At 40.9% G+C, this 21253-nt stretch overlaps 1 protein-coding gene across 2 annotated transcripts in view; it reads left to right on the forward strand.

The window, feature by feature from the left end:
* LOC135211070 (GATA zinc finger domain-containing protein 1-like) overlaps positions 1 to 21253 on the forward strand; it is a 72357-nt gene that overhangs the window by 24509 nt on the left and 26595 nt on the right. For both annotated transcript variants that reach the window (XR_010313614.1, XM_064244131.1), the window contains exon 3: positions 3298 to 3484. Coding sequence is in view for 1 of the 2 variants with exons in the window: in XM_064244131.1 (XP_064100201.1) it covers positions 3298 to 3484 (187 nt within the window). In the remaining variant the exon portion in view is untranslated. The remainder of the gene's footprint in view (positions 1 to 3297; positions 3485 to 21253) is intronic.

Below are 21253 nucleotides of genomic sequence, written 5' to 3' on the forward strand. Positions count from 1 at the left end.
AGAAATTATTTTGTCACTTTGACGTAATTGGAACAGTTTTGACTAACTGCGCACTCCCACTGTGCATGTTGCGGTGTTGCAAAGTGCATGGCGTATGTCCTACTGGATGCCGCACATTGACATTGGTAATCATGTCATCCACAATCAAATGGCGGCATCATTGCGGCAGTCAAATTGCCATTGTGGCACTATGGTGTCTGCTGGCATGACATGGCGACTTTTGACAGTTGTAGTTGTTATGACTTGACTGCGTAGGTGCTAGGCAGCCTTGCACATCCGCCATCATTTGACAGACGTCTGCAAACTCTCCGACATGGTTACGGATCATGCCAATTGATGGCGCCTTGTACGCAAGTGGCGTTATAATAAGCAAATTTTCGGCTGTTATGACAGTCGCAGTCTTGAATCACAAATATGTGACTTAGGCATAAATGTTGTTGTGAATGCAACTGTATAACTGTATGTTTACATTTTGATTTATATAAATTGAAAATGGCTTTATTACCTTTATTGTCAGTTTTTATAATGTGAATCTTTTCATGCCTGTCGATGGTTATCGCACCGTGGCCGAGGTCTAGCCTGTCAATAAAGATCATTACACAACACAGACAAATCAGTGATGCTGTGATTCACACCCATGATATAGTAGACTGAAAAGCGGTCCAAGGAAAAACCTGTGGCTAACTGATCCTGCGACTGCTGATCCGTGACTAAGGGGTGATCCACTGTTTCATCCTCTAGAACCACTATCGCTCAAATAGCAGACTTTCTCTTGTATTTGAGATCTTCTAGAAGGCTGTTGACTTCCACCAATAAAGTGATGTTGAGCTCTGTATTCTGACACAGATATCGATGTCTCAGGTAATCAAGATCTCTCGGATCTGATTAAATCTTTTAATGTTTCAGTATAAAAGAGTTGTTATTCGCTTGGGATTTAAACGTGGTGTTGTAGTGGTTATTGAGTGCTCACTTCAAACCTCTTAGTTTGTCATCCCTAAGGGACTCAACTAAGAATACGATTTTTCTGGTGGTGCTCGCTATGGCAAAGAGAAGTAGCGAGCTTCAAGCTATCGATGAAAGGATAGGCTTCTCTACAGGGGATGCAATATGCTCCCTTGCTTTAGATTTTTAGCAAAGAACAGAACCTGTAACAGCCATGACTGTGTTCTTTTGCTATTAAGAATCTTTCTGATGTTTTAGGGATGTGTTTGGTGAGAACCCTCAGGTATTACTCACAACATACAGAGAAGATTAGAGAACAGTTTAATAACTTGAGTTGCAAGGTGAAAACCCCTGCAAAGCCTATGTCGAAGAATGCATTGTCCTTCTTCTTAAGATATTTGATTTTGGAGTTGCCCTGCCAAATTGCGGAGGAAGATCTATGGGTGTTAAAGGTCAGAGTACATAATTTCAGGGAGGTTGCTACTTCTGTAGCCTTTAGACAAAATTTCTTCCATACTGCAAGCAACGTATTGGAAATGTAAATCCGATTTTGTAATGCATTATCTTCGGGATGTAGTAAGAATTTATAGTAATTATAGTACCTTGGGACCATTGTCCATAGCTGGCATAGTGATGGGTGCGTAAGTGTAGGAAGCGGTCCTTCCTAAAAGATATTTATTTCTCTCACATTTCATATGGTGTCGAGCTCTATGGGAGTCTGGGGTTACCGAGTACCTAGAGTGCCCACCAGTTTTAATGTAGGGTAGTGGTCATGTTTTTAAAGTTGATGTAAATGTAATTGCATATTTTTTTGTATAAGTGACTAAATAATCTGATTTGGTTTGTTGGTACTAATCCCTGCACAGGGACTATTGTGTTTACCTACAGTTGTATCCTTCGTCACAAGCTGTATAATAACACCTTGTCAACCTTCAGAATACTCCTTTGACACAATTGTCATGTGGTAGTAGAAACAATTCTGGCTTATGCAGCCACATCCTACAAGTTGAGAGGAGTGCCAACCTGAGGTAAGGAACAATAAGCATTGTTTCAATGCTAGTTATTTTAGGCATTGCATTATAATGAAGGGTTTTGTTAGTAGTTGAGTCCAGTTTTCCCCACCTCCTTCAATATGGAATCAGCTAAGTAATTACTGGGTAAGGAGTGTGGTACGTGGTCTCTGACCAGCTCTCACCTCGCACGTGCAGGAGTTGCCATATCTCAGATTCCTTGCTTTACAATTTTTGATTGTTTTAAACCAGTTTCCAGCTGGTGCACTAAGATGTATCCTATTGCTATTGTTAAGACCTCATGTTTGTTAGCTATGAAAAATACAAATTGATTAAAAATTTGTCATTTTTATATATATACTCACCCGGTAATTAGGGATGGAACCCGCCCTCCTCCCCGCTCTTGGAGGTTTAAGCTTAAACAAATTGAGCTGTTGGTGTAGCTGTTCCTTTTCTCTGCCATGTAAATGGCCTGGTTAGTCACTTATAGAAACAAAAGAATCGCTACCGCGAATTTGGAAAATTCAAGCTGCCATCAAGTAATGACTCTTCGCTAAGTAATTACTGGGTAAGTATATACGTATATAAACAATTTTTTATCATAAAAACGTAATTTTTCTATGGAGAATTGGATGCCTACTGATGAGGACAAGGATTTATTTTTACTGTAGCATTATTAATAATACATTCCTCTTGCCTTATGTTTGACACTAGTATGCGGAGCAGTAGTCCTTGAAATTATTATTTTTATATCCCATTTTGAAGTGAGTAAGTCTTTAAATTAATAGTATCAGTTTGCATTTGAAAGGTACAGCTTGTGAGAAAGTTTTCAATGAATTTGCAAGGAACCATGTTTTTTTTTCTTGTACAATATTTTTAGTATTGAATATCTCCATGTGGTATCTTAAGCTTTTTGTATATCAAAGAAAATAATTATATTACTTTCTTGCATTAAAATCATCTATGGATGTGATCTTCCAGATGGGATAGTGAACAGACAGTAAATCTGTTCTGTGATCCAAATTAGGTAGGCTTCAGCGTATTGTATTTTTATGAGTACCATAGGATATGTTTATCATTTTCTGTAACAATTTGCAAAGCAACTTGTTAAGGAAATTGGTTTTTAATTGTTTAAGTAATGTAGGCCAGTTATTTAGTGAGTAACAGAATGAAACTTTTTCAAAAGAATTCTTCATTTATTTTAACTAACTTTGTTTTACCAATTCATTGAGATTCAGGATGTAATGTCTCCCCTAGCAGAGAGGAATAAGGTTTTTGCAAAATAATGATTAGTATTTGTGAAAGAAAATTTGTTTAAAAAAAATTTTTCCATTTTCAATATCAGAACTTGTATTACCAAGTTGGTGACATAGTCTCACTGATAGATGTTGACGGAGGAACGTACTATGCTCAAATTCGTGGGCTATTACAAGACCAATATTGTGAGAAGAGTGCTGTCCTTACCTGGCTGATACCAACCAAAGAATCTCCACCACCTGAGGAAGGATTCGATCCATCTACATACATTATAGGTTAGGCTATTTAATTTTTAATGTGGGTTTATTTTGTTAATTCCATTAACAAAGTTAATTATTTTTTATATAGCATTGTGATTTAATGTTATGGTTAATTTTCTGCTCCCAGAGCCTGAACTCTGACTTTTCTCAACCTTCTTAGGTTGATTTCATGTTAACATAATGGAATGTAACCTTTAGAGGAGAAAAAACTACCCATTATTTTGATATGCACAAGACAATGGTACAGTACTAATTATTTTTATAACAAAAAATTATGGTACCAGTGGTTTTGATACAAAGAGCAACAGTACAGTAGTACCAATTATTTTGTCGACACAGGAAGCAATAGTACCCACTAGGCAGTTTTTTTAATAAAAGTAACCCACCAAGTAATTACTTAACTAACAATTAGCTTCACACAGCATCCTAGATTATAAAATTTGCATGCAAGTGAATGTTGCAATGCGGGGGTGACAGGTCCAGCCCACCGCAACAGGAACTCACAAGTGGCATAAACTGACAGCCTCATTCTTTTTCATGCCACGCAACCGACAAGACATTGTCTTGCTCCCGAGTTCGTGTTCGCTGATTTTTCGATTGCTTGCTGAAGTCGGTGATGTACCCGCTTTAGTTGGTTTTTTGTCTGTTGCATTCAACTTGGTTGCTTTAACTGCATTAGTTTTTTCTTCTGTTAGCTCAGAATATTAGTGTTTGGCTAGATTGACCAAGCTGTGCTATGATGCATACACTAAGTGCAGTATAAGTGTTGGAAAGGCATGTCTGTGGATGTGCACCATTTATCTTCTAGTTTTGACTAAGTCGGATCACGGACGTTGTAGATGCTATGGGAACACTTCTGGGCCATTGAAAAGGCATGAGTATGATTCGGCTCCCAAGTCCCCGGTACCAATCAAGTGGCATAAGGACTCCTATGACCTCGCGCTTCCTTCGTGTATCTACGGGGTTGACCCGTCAGTGTTTTCTCCGGTACAGTTGCCTTCTCATCCATGGGACTCACCTGTACTGCCATCTCCCAAGGACTCCAAACATCAGAAAGAAACAAATAAAGAGAGAAATCAAGAATATCAGGTAAAAGAGAAAAGAAAACCACCAATGAGATATGCAGAGGTGTCAGCAAAAAATTTCAAAGCATCAGCTCCGAAATTCTACTCAAGAGATAATAACTGTATTTATTATGCAAGAGGATATTGCAGAAACGGAGAAAATTGCAGATTCAGACACAAAATGAATAATTATGATGAAGGAAGATCAAATATTATGGAAAAGTTGGATTTTTTAATGTCAGAATTTTCTGGAAATGAAAAAAAAGAACAACATACCAGAAACAGGAAAGAGACATGGGAAAATCCTTATTACTACCATTATTAAATGAAGGAGAAAACACGCAAACCATCATAGTGATGAATGCGCAGGGTTTAGTTACGAGTAACTCAAAAAGAAAAATAGAGTACTTAGAAGAACTAACCCAAAAATGAAAAGAAAAAGAAAATAGATATAATGAATATAAGTGAAACTGGTATTCCCAAGAGACTGGGAATGATGATCAAATAAAAGGGTTCCAAACTTATAGATCAGATAGAGAAAATAGGAATCAAGGGGGAACCGCAATATATGGGAAAGACAAAAAAACAAGGAAAAAATATATGAGAAATATAGTAACTCAGAATTGTGAACTAATAGCGGTAGAATTTGAATCTGAAAAATTGATGAACTAGTAATATATAGACTCCTAATACTAAAGAGTTTGACTTAATAATTGAAAAATTGGATGATATATGTAGAAATCACAAGGACTGGACTATTCTCCTATCTGGTGACTTCAACTTTCCTTTCGTAGAATGGAAAGAACGAATAGGAGACTGTGGTTGTACTTATACATATAAAAAAGAGAGTAATAGTAGTGCAGAAGATAAGAGGCAATTTGAAAAGCTATTAGATATGCTACTAGAATACAACATTCAACAAATAAATCACCTGCCAACAAGAAAGGAAAATACTTTAGACCTAGTATTTGTGAACGAGATGAATTATGTTTAAAGAAATAATAGTTTATAATGCGAGTATTTCAGATCATAATGTCATAGAATTAACAGTTCATTCCAAAGCAAGTGAAAATAGAGATAAGCAAGAAATGAAAAAGTGGGAAGGATATGGAAAATACAACTTCTACAGTAAAAATATAAAATGGTCAGAAATTAAATGAAGAATTAAAATAAAACAAAGATTGGGATAACATTTTCGTAAGTGTGATAATGGGTAAATACGGAGATATTATATAAAATATTGGAGAAAATAGTGGATAAATATATACCGAAGAAGAAAAGTAAATATCCATTCATGCATACCAAGAGACAGAAGGATCTTGTTCCAGAAAATCAGAAAGTGGAAAAAAGGTCTTGCAAAAGAAAAAAATGCATGGAAAGTTATAGAACTAAAAAGTAAGATAGAAAATGAAGAACAAAAGATTATACAATCAAAAGAAAATGAAAAACGGGACTTGGAAGAAAAAACCCTATTAAATATCAAGCAAAACCCCAAACTATTATACTCATATGCGAAAAGAAGATGAATAAAAGAAGAATAGAAATAGGCCCTCTGAGAATTGAAGGAGAATTAACGAATGAAAAAAAAGGAATTTGCAACATACGGCAGAACGATATAAGAGAGAATTCACCCCTAGAATAGATAATGAAGATAATGATATAGAAGTAAGGGACGAAAATAGTGAATATTTAGCTGACATAGAAATTAATGAAGCTGATATTGTGCAGGCAATTAATGAAATTAAAAATGGAGCTGCTGCAGGGCCGGATGGAGTCCCTGCTATTTTGTTAAAGAAAGTAGTTCATTCTATCGCAAAGCCACTTGCAATATTATTAAGACAAAGTGTAGATACAGGCAAGATTTATGATGAGCACAAAATTAGCATATATCACCCCATACTTTCAAAAGTGGATCAAGACTAGAGGCAAGTAATTATAGGCCTGTGAGTCTAACATCACATATTATGAAAGTGTATGAAAGGGTAATGAAGAAAAATATTATGAAACATTTATAAAAAATAATTTGTTTAATATAGGACAAACACGGTTGTTTCGTACCCGGAAAAAGTACACAAACCCAACTGTTAGTCCACCGTGAGAACATATTCAAAAATATGAAAAGCGGAAAATGAAACAGATGTGGTTTATCTAGACTTTGCAAAAGCTTTTGACAAAGTAGACCATAATATATTAGCAAAGAAAATTAGAAAACACAATATCGTAGATAAAGTAGGAAGATGGTTAAAAGAATTTTTACACAACAGAAAAACAGATAGTTATTGCAAATGATGAGAAATCGGATGAAACCAAGGTAATATCCGGTGTGCCACAAGGTACGGTGCTAGCTGCAATATTGTTTGTTATATGATTGAAGACATGGACAGTAATGTTAAGGATTCGGTAGTGAGTAGTTTCGCTGATGACACAAGAATAAGTAGAGAAATTATTGTGATGAAGATAGGAAACGCTGTGTATACAAAGAGACCTTAACAAAGTATATGATTGGGCAGAGGTAAACAATAGGATGGTATTTAACTCTGATAAATTTGAATCAATAAATTATGGAGACAGAGAAGGAAAGCTATATGCATATAGGGGACCTAATAATGAGACCAATCACAAATAAGGAAGCAGTTAAAGACTTTGGTGTGATGATGAATAGGAACATGTTATGCAATGATCAAATAGCCATTCTGTTGGCAAAATGTAAAGCAAAAATGGGAATGTTGTTACGGCACTTCAAAACAAGAAAGCTGAACACATGATTATGCTTTATAAAACATATTTTTGTACAAGTAACTTACCCAGCAGATATATACTTAGCTATAGACTCTGGTCGTCCCAGACAGAAACTTCAAAACTCGCGGCACACGCGACAGGTAGGTCAGGTGATCCACCATTCCCGCCGCTGGTGGGGGGCTGGGGTACTGGAACTATTCCCGTTTTCTAAACCATAATTTCTCTGTCGGTTGAACGGACAACACCTATTGTTCGTTCCTCCATCTTGGATTTCAACTCGTTTGCCGAGAATTTGGATTGGTTTTTTGGTGACGTATTCTGTTTTTTCTCTGGCTTGGCCATACGCTTATTGTGGACTGTTTTTCGACTTTGGTTTTGACTACTCTTTCACGATGTCTGACGCTAAGGCTTCACCTATGTTTAGAGTTTGCAGTAGGGAAGACTGTAAGGTTAGGCTGCCTAAATCGGCATTAGATCCGCATAGTATTTGCGCTAAATGCAGGGAGAATGAATGTTCTTTTATTAACACCTGTGTGGAATGCGAGAACCTTACGGAGCTTGAATGGAAGGAATTATCTCATATGTTAGGAAGCTTGAGAGAGATAGAGTGAGGAAGGCTTCAGCTAGGTCATCTAGTAGATCTTGCTCCTTAGAACAAGAAATTAACTCTCCATCTAACAATTTTCCCTAAGCCTCAGCTGCTTCTCCCTGTTCTGAATCCAAAGATTCTTCATCAGAGAGGGAAAATGTAAAAGCTTCAATTAAGAAACTTCAAGCTCAGCTACGAGCTCTAAACCAAGGTAAGAGTGGGTGATAGTGACTTGTGCAGTGTCCCCAGTGCAGTGGAGGGGGCGTCTGACCGGTTCCTCATTGCTCCTAGGCCTAGACCTCTTCCAAACTCCCAGGACCAGGGGAGGAGGAATTGTCGAAAGCCGCAGGGAGGATGCAGAACATCCCCAACGGTCAGGCGTCCCTTCGGCAGATCCTGTTGTTAAGTCCCAGGCTGCCTCGGATTGCCGCAGAAAAGGCGTCCTTAAGGAGTGTTTTTCGGCCTCAGACTCTTCCTCTCCTAAACGAGGATGGAGTTCGGCCTCCCGTTCGCGGCCCGCCCTTTGAAGAGAGCCTGGAAGGGCTCCTAAAGGAGACGCTGCTGACTCCAGCCCAGAGCGTTTTCCCGAGGATTGGCCTTCGGGACCTAAGAGGACTAGACAAGAGGAGCTGCTCTTCAGGATCCGACCAAGAAGTTTTTTGGTTAATCTGCAAGAGCAGTTAGCGTCGCTCGTAGGCTCTTTTGCTAAGGACTCTACAAGGAGGAAGGATGTCTCGCTCCCTGTTAAGAGTTCCGCTAAGCGTCCTTCTTCGTATGGGAGAGAACTCTCACGTTCTCCAGGGCGTTTATCGCCTTCGTCAAGGGACTCGTCGGATAGGAGTTGTTCTCCTGAGAGAAGAGCCCTTTCGCCCTATAGGCTGGCTTCCCCGAAGCGCCCTCTTAGACACAGCGCATCGAGCAGAAGTCTCGATCGGTTTAGCTACAAGGAACCGGAAAACCAGATTTAGGTATCAGGATCCCTTGGGTCTTCAGGACCAGGAGCCAGACAGACGCAAAGAGGCAGCAAGCAAGACGCAAGAAATAGGACGTCAAGAGCCTCTTTAGAACGCTGGATTCAGGACGTCAGGATTCTGCTAGAAGGCAGGAATCAGGACGCTTTGAGCCAGGACGCCATGAGTCAGGGCGCCAGGAGTCAGGGCGCCAGGAGTCAGGGCGCCAGGAGTCAGGGCGCCAGGAGATCAGGGCGTCAGGAGTCAGGCGCCAGGAGTTAGGACGCCAGAAACAGGACGCCAGGAGTACGTTAGGCGTCAAGTGTTAGGGCGCCAAGAGCCTGTTAAGCGTCAGGAATCAGGACGCGGGGATCTTTTCAAGCGCCCTGAATCAGGACGCCAGGAGCCTAGCAAGCGCCACGAACCCGACGAACCTAGACAACAAGAGTCTAGTAGGCACAAGAGGTGTTGCCGACAGACAGGAGCCTCACTCTTCGTATAGGAGTGCTAATGTTCCGCGCTCCCCTTCTCGGGAAAGGAGTTCTTCTCCCCGGGAAGAGCCAGATCACTCAAAAACGATCTCCTTCTGTAGATCAGTTGGACCAGGTATCGAAGACGAAGAGCCTGTAGATTTAGCAGTTTCGGACTACAAGAGACTTTCTCTTTTGCTGCTAAAGGAGTTCGGAGACTCCCTTCATCCTGCGGACCCTCCTTCACCAGGATCGTTGATGTCCAGCACTAAAGCTCTCAAATCGTCTTCCTTCGTTAAGATGCGCCCCGCTCTTTGTATGAAAAGGCATTGAAAACTTTTTCAGAGTGGTTGACTTCCAGAAGGGAAGCGGGCCAAGACAGTTTTTCCTGCCCTCCTTCCAAGTTAACAGGCAAACCAGGAAGGTGGTACGAGACCAAAGAGCCGATGGGGTTAGGCCTGCCTTCTTCCGCGGATGCGGATTTTGCTTCCTTAGTGGACTCTGCTAGAAGGAAGTCGTTGCTGTCTGCTAAGGCGACTTGGGGCATGTGTGAGCTGGACCACCTTCTAAAGGGCCTCTTTAAAACCCTAGAAGTCTTCAACTTTATGGACTGGGCGTTAGGAGCATTAGCGAAGAGAGCTCAGGACACGGACTTTGTTTCCATGGAGGAACTTTCGAGCGTCCTGGCTTGTCTGGACAGAGCGGTCATGGACGGTTCTGTGGAAGTTGCCTCTCTTTTTGGAACGGGAGTTTTGAAGAAGAGATCTGTCTTTAGCTCTTTCTTAGCAAGAGCAGTATCACCCTTGCAAAGGACATCTCTTCTTTTTGCTCCTTTATCCCCGCACCTTTTTCCACAAGAGACGGTTAGAGAGGTTTCGAAATCTCTTACGGAGAAGGCAACTCAAGATCTCCTCACGCACTCAGCCAAGAAGTTTAGGCCGGCAGTGCCGATAGAGAAGAAAGAGAGACCCTCTTTTGTTCAGCCCTTTCGAGAGCCTCCTCTTCTAGAGCCCCTCTCAGAGGTCGAAGACCAGAGAGAAAGAGTAGAACATCTAGAAGGTCCTTCGGGAAGTCTAGATGAACAGCAAGTCCTCCAGACGAAAGTAGGCGCCAGGCTACTCCACTTTGCCAAAGTCTGGGCGCAGAAGGGAGCGGACTCCTGGTCCCTCTCTATCCTGAAAAAAGGATACTTGATCCCCTTCAGGGAAAATCCTCCCTTGACGACAACTCCAAGGGAGTTAACCGCCAGATACTCGGATCCGGTCCGAAAGCTTGCTATGTTGCAAGCAGTGGAACAGATGATTTCCAAGGAAGCGGTAGAACTGGTTCAAGATCTCCAGTCCCAGGATTCTACAATCGGCTATTCCTGGTACCGAAAGCATCGGGGGGATGGAGACCAGTTCTAGACGTCAGTGCCCTGAATTTCTTTGTCTTGAAGAAGAAATTTTCAATGGAGACGTCTTCCTCTGTTCTATCTGCTCTTCGTCCAGGGGACTGGATGGTGTCCCTGGACCTTCAGGATGCGTATTTCCATGTGCCAATTCATCCGGCAGCAAGGAAATATCTGAGGTTCATGTTCCAAGGGAAAGTGTTCCAGTTCCGAGCGATGTGCTTCGGACTTTCGACTGCCCCTCAAGTCTTTACGGACATCATGAAGAATGTAGCTTATTGGCTACATCTGGAAGGGATCAGGATCTCGTTATATCTGGACGATTGGCTAATAAGAGCCCAATCGGAGAAAAAAATGTCTGGAGGACCTTTTAGTGACTCTAAAGTTGACAAAGTCCTTAGGACTTTTAGTAAATCACGAGAAATCCATGCTGACTCCCCAGCAAAGTATTGTCTATCTGGGGATTCAGATGGATTCTCGGGATTTTCTAGCGTATCCTTCGCAGGAAAGGAGAGAACGCTGCCTAGAAAAGGTGTCAGTCTTCTTAAGGAAAGAACATTGTTCCGCGAGGGAATGGATGAGCTTGCTGGGGACCCTCTCCTCGATGGAACAGTTCGTTTCCTTAGGAAGACTTCACCTACGACCCCTTCAATTTTATCTGAAGGAGAAGTGGGATTGGAAGTCCAACAATCTGGGAGAGACTTTTCCAATCTCGAAACGGATCAAGGAGAATATCCGTTGGTGGTTAGATCCACAGAAACTAAGCAAAGGAATCTCCCTTCGCTTACAGAACCCGCGCCTAGCGTTGTTTGCAGACGCCTCAGATTCAGGGTGGGGAGCGACCCTAGGTTCGCAAGAAGTGTCAGGCATTTGGGAAGGAGAACAAGTGTCCTGGCACATCAACAAGAAAGAGCTAACAGCCATTCATCTAGCTTTGGTTCATTTCGAGGAACAGGTCTCAGGTCTGGGGATTCAGATTCACTCGGACAACACAACAGCCCTCGCTTATATAAAGAAGCAAGGGGGGACGCATTCCTTTTCCCTGTACGAATCAGCAAAGGATCTGCTGATTTGGGCACAGGAAAAGGAAGATCTCTCTCTCACAAGGTTTGTACAGGGAGAGAAAAATGTCCGGGCAGATCTGTTAAGCAGAAAAGATCAAGTCCTACCCACGGAATGGACTCTCAATCCTCAGATTTGCCAAACAACTGTGGCATCTGTGGGGAAGGCCCAATATAGACCTGTTCGCGACCAACAAGAACCACAGATTAGAAACCTATTGCCCCCCCGATCTCGGATCCATCAAGCAGTAAGCAGTAGACAGCTTTCTGCTAGATTGGACGGGCTTGGACGCGTACGCCTTCCCTCCTTTCAAGATAGTAGGAGAAGTGTTGAGGAAGTTCGCTTGCTCGGAAGGAACAAGAATGACCCTCATCGCTCCCTTTTGGCCGGCTCTCGATTGGTTCACAGAGGTGCTGGAGTGGTTAGTGGATTTTTCCAAGATCGCTTCCACTAAGGAACGATCTTCTCAAACAACCCCACTTCGACAGGTTTCACAAAACCTCCCCGCTCTAAGTCTGACCGCCTTCAGACTGTCGAAGGACTTGTCAGAGCAAGGGGCTTTCACGAGAAGTGGCGAAGGCTATTGCAAGAGCCAGAAGAGTCTCCACTTCAAAGTAAAGTATCAGTCGAAGTGGGAGTGGTTTAGAAGATGGGTGTAGGGAAAAGAAAATATCCTCCTCCAGTACCTCTGTAACTGAAATCGCAGATTTTTCTCCTATATTTGAGAAAAGACTGTAACCTGGCAGTTTCAACAGTGAAGGGTTACAGAAGTATGCTGGCCTCAGTTTTCGACATAGAGGAATAGATCTGACAAACAATAAAGATCTTCATGACCTTATAAAGTCTTTTGAGACCACGAAAGAACATGTAATCAAGAAGCCTAGCTGGAAACTTGGATGTGGTCCTCAAGTTCCTAATGTCGGAAAAATTCGTACCGTCTCACGCAGCTTCGTTTAGGGACTTAACAAGAAAGTCTTTATTCCTTTTTGCGTTAGCAACAGCCAAGAGAGTGAGCGAGTTGCAAGCTTTGGAAGGTAAAGTGGGGTTTAAGAAAGATTCAGCGATTTGCTCCTTTCAACCATTTTTTCTAGCGAAAAATGAAAATCCCTCAAGCCTTGGCCAAGAAGCTTTGAGATAAAAGGAATATCTTCATTAACAGGGAGAGAACTAGAAAGGACTTTGTGTCCAGTCAGGGCACTCAAGTTCTACCTGGAGAAGAAGAAGTTGCTGAAAGGTACAGAAGAAAGTCTTTGGTGCTCTGTAAGAGATCCGAAAAGAGCGATTTCTAAGAAACGCCCTTACATTCTTCATAAAAGATGTAATAAGGGAAGCTCACCTTAAATGCGAAGAAGAGCATTTCAAGGTTCTCAGAGTGAGAGCTCATGAAGTGAGAGCCATAGCTACGTCGATGGCATTTCACAAAACATGGTCGCTTCAGGCTCTTATAGATTCGACATTTTGGAGATGTAATTCGGTGTTCGCCTCGAATTACCTAAGAGATGTTAAAATTTCGTACGAAAAGTGCTTTGCTCTGGGAGCGTATGTTTCGGCGAATTCAGTGCTGGGAGAAGGGGCTGAGGCTAATCCTTCCTATTTAGTTTAAGGCTTAAATTACTGTTTATTGGTGGTTGTTTTTATTGGTTAATTGTCAGAGGGAATAGGGACCCTCTTACAATTCATAGATTGTAACAAGACTAACATGGTCAGGTGATCGGGATTGGCTTCAGTGCTCTTTGTGATTTGTTTAAATAAACCTTAACTCTGTCATGTAAGAGGGCGAGTCTCCATTGATATGACAAAAGGTCAAGGCTCTACCATGTAAGTGGGTCAGCCCCATTGGTACGATCCAGTATAGGCTCTGTCGCGTAAGCGGGCTAGCCCCCATTGACACGATCCAAAGAGTTATTCAACCATAGGTTCATTCCTCGTTGAAACTCTTGAGGCAAGCAGACTCATCGACAGTAGTCATGAAGTCTTCAGCCCAATAAGGTAGGAACTATGGATTATGTTATCCAAGAACATAGGTTGTTTTTTCCCTGTTTTTTAATGTATTTAGTTAAGTATTATTTGTTTTTAGCTGTCTCTTGCCCGCCACCAAGGGTGCCAATCAGCTAAGTATATATCTGCTGGGTAAGTTACTTGTACAAAAATGATATTATTAAGATACAATAAAGTTTTGTACATACTTACCTGGCAGATATATACGATTAATGGCCCACCCAGCCTCCCCTCAGGAGACAGGTGTAAGAGAAATTATGGTTTAGAAAACGGGAATAGTTCCAGACCCCGCCACCCAGCGGCGGGAATGGTGGATCACCTGACCTACCTGTCGCGTGTGCCGCGAGTTTTTGAAATTCTGTCGGGTCGGGACCGACCGTCTATAGCTAAGTATATATCTGCCAGGTAAGTATGTATAAAACTTTATTGTATCATAACAATATCATGTTCGTAGTCCACTTGAATATTGCAATATGATATGGTACCCACACTATCAAAAGGATATTGCACAAATAGAGAGTGTACAAAGGTCCTTTACAGCTAGAATAGAAGAAGTTAAGGACCTAGACTACTGGGAAAGACTACAATCCTTAAAATTATATAGTCTAGAAAGGAGAAGAGAACGCTACATGATAATTCAGGCATGGAAACAGATAGAAGGAATAACAGAAAATATCATGGAACTAAAAATATCAGAAAGAGCAAGCAGAGGTAGATTAATAGTGCCCAAAACTATACCAGGAAAAATAAGGAAAGCACACAGGACATTAATCCACTACGCACCAGCATCGATAATGCAGCGTCTATTCAATGCGTTGCCAGCTCATCTGAGGAATATATCAGGAGTGAGCGTAGATGTGTTTAAGAATAAGCTCGACAAATATCTAAACTGCATCCCAGACCATCCAAGATTGGAAGATGCAAAATATACCGGAAGATGTACTAGCAACTCTCTGGTAGACATTAGAGGCGCCTCACACTGAGGGACCTGGGGCAACCCGAGCGAACTGTAAGGTCTGTAAGGTCTGTAAGGTAAGGCCTGAGCAGCTGGCTAGGCGCAAAGCTCCCACTCCCGAGAGCCCAGTCCTGGGCACAGTTCCATCTCCAGTGACTGCGCGCCCACCACTGGCTCCCACGCCACCAGTTCTCGCTCCTGCTTCGACTGCTCTCACTCTCATGCTGCATGCTCCCGCTCCCATGATGACTGCTCCTGCTCCTGTGATGTCTGCCTATGCACCTAATCAACCCACACCTGTACCTCCTCTGGAAGAGACAGCTAGCAGAGTTTCACCGGTTTCTTTGGAGGATGAGGAAGATGAGGGTCAAGATTTGGCTCAGTTGATGGCATGCAAGGCTTTACTTCATTTCCTCCTGGAGAGCTATCCGGGCTTCTTCACTCCTCCTACTCCTGCGTCTCCTGCCTCCCCATTCCTGATGTCGAAGAATCGGCTTCAACTCTTTCTCCTTCCCAAGATGTTCCTTTCCATATCCTCCAGGAAAGCTTTGGAGGTGGTCAAAGAGTGGCTCTCGATAAAGAGGAAACAAGGGAAGGTGACATTCGTTCATCCTCCCTCACATCTTATCAAGAGGTACCATAGGCCTTACGACACCAGAGAAAACCCCTCCCTGGGAGTCGCTGCCTCCTCCCAAGGGACTTCTCTAGTCTCATCTACTATTCGTGCCGGGCAGCCTTTGCCTCAGCCAGAGTTTTCTTCTCCTCAGTGGAATTGGACCACTCGTCAGGAGCTTGTTTAAGGTGTTTGAGGTATTCAGTTACCTTGACTGAACTGTGGGTGCTCTCGTCAAGATCGAGAATGCCACAGGGTTGGTTGACTCCGTTTCAGCTGACCTTCTGAGCATGCTTTTGTGCACAGATAAAGCCATCCAAGACGGCGTGTCAGAGCTTGCATCACTCTTCACTATCAGACTTCTGAAGAAGAGGGACATTTGGTGTTCTTTTGCTTCAAAGGGAGTTGAGACCTCGCAGAAAGGGGCTTTACTTTTCATGCCTCTGGACCCCTCCCATCTCTTCTCGGTAGAGCAGATAGCTGCAGATCTGCAGAAGTCGACTCAGGACCTCCTGACTCGGTTGTCACATTCCAAGTCTTCTTTGTTGGCATCCCTTCGTCTGAGGTTGGTCTTTCCACTCCAACAGCACCCCTTCAGTGCGAAGACCCCAGTCTCGTCCTAGACCCCTCTCCAACCTGCGCTTCCATTCGAAGTCCGTCAAGAAGCACTCCACCGCCAAGTCTCAACTGAAGAAGTGAACAAGAAGTCCTTTGTGCCCCAGTGGGAGCCAGGCTCCTAGAGTTCTGGGAGATGTGGGCTCTGAGGGGAGCAGAGCCATGGATAGTCAGGGTATTAAAGGAGGGCTACTTCATCCCTTTCTTGGAGATTATTCTGAATTATTTACTGTGAATAATAAACCAAGAAAAAACTAAAAAAATTTAATAATAAATTCTACAGTTTAATTTATAAATTAATTTCCTATCAATCTTCTGTGAATATTCTTGCTTCCTGGTTTGCAACAGGTAATCCCAAACCATACGAGGTAGAGGGATGGTGCTGGCCCTGCTGCCAACTCACAGTTTCAGAATAAATCATGAGAATCTGAAATGAGGGAAATCCTAATGTAAGAAGGGACTCCTAATCAAATTAACTTCATAAAATTTCATGTAAAGCTTGAGAAATTGACTTAAGTAAAATATATATATTTATAAAGTAAACCTCTAAATGCTCAAGATCAATGCAAATATATGGGCATTGTCCATTCAAAAACAATGAGGCAACGAAACACGAGATTGAGTGGCTAAGCAAAACTATCTGGGATAAACAAGTAGTTACTGGGTTAACCCGGCAGACCATAAATAGAATATTATGGTTTGAAAAATATAAATTACTACCTGGTAAATATAAGTAAAAGTACTATGCTAGCTCAAGAAATATTAAAGTTGCCTTTAAATGAAGGCCCAAAAGACGGTTATATAATAGGCCTACTTGGTAAATATAATTACATACATGGGTACCAATCAAATATGATTCTCTGATAAATTCCATGGGGAAATTCTGTTAGGACATTATTGTTCAACAATAATTACTGAAATTGAAATCGCAAATGACAAGCACCAAACAAAATTTGCAACGAACCTTCAAGTTTTCAGCTATCCTTTCTAGGTCCAAATTAAGCCGAATAGTTGTATTGGCAACTAGATGACATCGGTCGGCAAGTTGTTCTCCGTGGAAAATGGTGGTGGCCTAAGGTGGATAATAGGCAGCATTATTCTCCTCCCCACCCTCGGTACATGGGCCAGGTCACAGATACATTTTAGCTCTTCATAGTTCCTTTATAATGCACTGCACGAAAGATTGGTATGATCGTAATAACGATCTCAAAGTCGCGCTGTGCTAGGTAGTGGTCACGTCTTCACTGTCCCTCTCCTTCCGAGCTACTGCTGCTCCAAGGTATTTTGGGAATGGAGTCGAAGCTGGAAGATAAACCAAAACTAGGCAGTAACTAGTTACAGGGTTAACGTAATTAACTACCTTTGTTGCTGTTTGCTTGATGCTTGGTATAGTTAAGTTAAAGGAAAATCAATTTATCAAACATTTATTTAAATGACGGAAATGCATATATTTACCAAGCAATTACAATAGAAGAACAAGGACACCCAACAGCAAGATATAACTAATAATAATTAATGCTTATTTTAGAGCACAAAGAAGCAATAAAAGCAAACTACATGAAGAATACAAGACTAACTAATAATATTACTCAAGATAATGAAAATCTCTTCAATTAATGAGAAGGAAAAACTAAGGATAAACATAACTTTCCAAACACTCCCAGGAAAGGCCATTCAATTTTGTAGCAACAAAAAAAAATTGAATGGTAACAAGTTACTAATGCTTATTTCATTAGTAATTTTGTAATAAAAAAAATTTCAAAACAAACCATATACAAATGTGTTTATACAAGCAAAAATCAAATCAAACCATCTTTAGCCAGTTTAAAGTTTCTCTCATTTGCCCTAATGGCAGCTTTTCGCCGAGGCCTAACAGCATCTGCCTCTGGTATTTGTGCTTCAGCTGTGTTTTCTTGCAATGTCCTATTTTGCTCATATTCCCTGATGCTCATCAAAGGAATAAGGCTCTCAACATGCATATCCACACGGGATCTATTTCCTTTCATTACTGTTGCCCCTGTAACTTCTTGCAAGTCATTTACCTGCACCTTCAAGACCTTCCCCATGGGGTAATTTGCAGGCTTCTGCATGGCTTCTTTAATCAATACAATATCTCCTACTTGCAATGGTTTGTGGCCAATAGGCATATATCTTGATTTTTCATCTATTGCTTGACTAATAAGTTGAGCAAGAAATTCTGAATTATATAATTCTATTAATTTTAAGCGAGCTTTGCGTAGCTTGCTATAATTCTCCCTAATTTGTTCTGTAGAGTTAGGATTCCAGGAGGGATCATCCATAGGTATAGGTTGCAAGTTAGGGATTATATTTAAAGATACAAGTTCATAACCCTTAAGCAATATTTCCGGTGTAATTGGGGCAGGTATATCTTCATTCAGGTTGCAGTCTCTGAGAGCTTCTTTAAAAGCCACTGGCCTTCTGTTGACAAGGTGCACAACTTCACTAATTAAAAATTCAAAATCTACAAAACTCAATATTGAATTTTTTATTGCACCATAAATCAGCCTTTTTACAAGTTTAACACAACTCTCAACTAATGAACCCAGTTGTTTACAACCCTTGTAATACTGTTGAAATTCCAGAGCCTTGATATTATTCTCTTGCAGATATTGTCTAGTATTAGGATCACTGAGAAAATCCTTAATGATATTTGTGCCACTTACTATTTGAGTGCCTTTGTCAGAAAAACACTTCTCAGGCATGCCAAACTCATGAATGTGCATTTGGAATGCCCTCAGAAACGTAGGCTATACCGTTATGCGACACTGTATTTGGGGTATCAGTTGAAATATCTGATTGCCGAGAATCTCTACTTGGGCACAAAAATGAAAAGTGCCATTTACTACAATGCTTGCATTTGGTATTAAACCTAAATTTACAATCTTTGGTTCTGTGAAAATTTGCACATTTACAGCATGCATGCAAACTTTTAAGCTTCTCTGTCTTCAATTTAGGAGAGGCAAAATTTGGGCATTTATATATTGGATGATCAGAAGACTCCCCCTTCTTACTACAAAGAATGCATGCACGAAATCTACTGGGAGCAGATTCATCCAAGGGCTTAACATTTGCTGCAAAACTAGAAATAGCAGCATCAGATTCATTGGACTTTTTCCTTTTAAATTTCTCTTGGGCTTCGACATACCGTTCAGTAGTTTCAAATATGTGATCATCAATTTCCTTTAAAGAAGGTTTAGATTTTCCTGTGATCTGAATTAATTGTGACCTAAAGCTTTCATTTAGAGAGCTCCAATAAAAGAACTGAAGAATGTCATCCACAGAAACTGAAAGATTATTGAAGGTATCTCTGATCATTTTCATCTCTCCAATAAGCTTATATGGGTCATCCTGGTAAGAAAGTCTTAGCTCTGACAACAATTTAATACTATCATACTTCTGAACAATTACCGACCCAAATGCTTCCATAAGCAGTTTTTTGGCATCCTCATATGTTCGACTCCCTGAACTCAAAGACTGAATAAGTGTATGGGGTTCCTTCCGAGTCTGTCTTTGAAGGTACAAAAGCTTTGTGTAGGAGTTCAAATTAGCTCTACCAGTTATATCCTCAAAATCTCTAAAGAACTTCTCAATACTCTCTCCCCTAGCATGACTATACACTGGAAGTGGCAACTCTGGAAGCTTGAGCTTGTTACTTACATCATTACCATCAGATATATTTGGAACACTTTTGAGCAATGAAATGGCATTAGTAATTTTTTCATCATATTCATCACAGCTCTTAAGTTCAGCAGAAAGACCACCCTTATCCGACTTCCAAATAAGCTCAGAAATCTGTGTGTTGCAGTCATCAAGTTTCTGTTGTAAACTCTCCAAAGAGAGAATATTTTCTTTGACCTCACATGAGGTGAAAGATCCACAGTTATCCTGAACATTCTTACACTTTTTGGTTACTTGCGTCCTGTGGTGAGCTCTGACAGATTTTAAGTAATCCAAGTCACCCATCATGTATGAAATACTACTAAAATAACCGCAATTTCAGATAAACAAATTAATGGGTTTACAACGCGATGTGCAATATTAAATGTTACTAAATATTCAAATCACAAATTTTCTCAAACGAGTAACCTAACAAGAGCAACTTAATATACCCTAGAAATCTAATACAATACACAAGGAAATTTGCCTATGCAGCGACAAATATGAAACATGAAGAGTAAATATGACCCTAACCATGACCTTAGGTGAGGAGTTCCACGAAGCAAGGACCCACAGAGTGCCCCACGTTGGGCGCCATATTCTGAATTATTTACTGTGAATAATAAACCAAGAAAAAACTAAAAAAATTTAATAATAAATTCTACAGTTTAATTTATAAATTAATTTCCTATCAATCTTCTGTGAATATTCTTGCTTCCTGGTTTGCAACAGGTAATCCCAAACCATACGAGGTAGAGGGATGGTGCTGGCCCTGCTGCCAACTCACAGTTTCAGAATAAATCATGAGAATCTGAAATGAGGGAAATCCTAATGTAAGAAGGGACTCCTAATCAAATTAACTTCATAAAATTTCATGTAAAGCTTGAGAAATTGACTTAAGTAAAATATATATATTTATAAAGTAAACCTCTAAATGCTCAAGATCAATGCAAATATATGGGCATTGTCCATTCAAAAACAATGAGGCAACGAAACACGAGATTGAGTGGCTAAGCAAAACTATCTGGGATAAACAAGTAGTTACTGGGTTAACCCGGCAGACCATAAATAGAATATTATGGTTTGAAAAATATAAATTACTACCTGGTAAATATAAGTAAAAGTACTATGCTAGCTCAAGAAATATTAAAGTTGCCTTTAAATGAAGGCCCAAAAGACGGTTATATAATAGGCCTACTTGGTAAATATAATTACATACATGGGTACCAATCAAATATGATTCTCTGATAAATTCCATGGGGAAATTCTGTTAGGACATTATTGTTCAACAATAATTACTGAAATTGAAATCGCAAATGACAAGCACCAAACAAAATTTGCAACGAACCTTCAAGTTTTCAGCTATCCTTTCTAGGTCCAAATTAAGCCGAATAGTTGTATTGGCAACTAGATGACATCGGTCGGCAAGTTGTTCTTCGTGGAAAATGGTGGTGGCCTAAGGTGGATAATAGGCAGCATTATTCTCCTCCCCACCCTCGGTACATGGGCCAGGTCACAGATACATTTTAGCTCTTCATAGTTCCTTTATAATGCACTGCACGAAAGATTGGTATGATCGTAATAACGATCTCAAAGTCGCGCTGTGCTAGGTAGTGGTCACGTCTTCACTGTCCCTCTCCTTCCGAGCTACTGCTGCTCCA

Source organism: Macrobrachium nipponense, chromosome 4 (assembly GCF_015104395.2).
Source record: "Macrobrachium nipponense isolate FS-2020 chromosome 4, ASM1510439v2, whole genome shotgun sequence".
NCBI classification, from domain to species: domain Eukaryota; kingdom Metazoa; phylum Arthropoda; class Malacostraca; order Decapoda; family Palaemonidae; genus Macrobrachium; species Macrobrachium nipponense.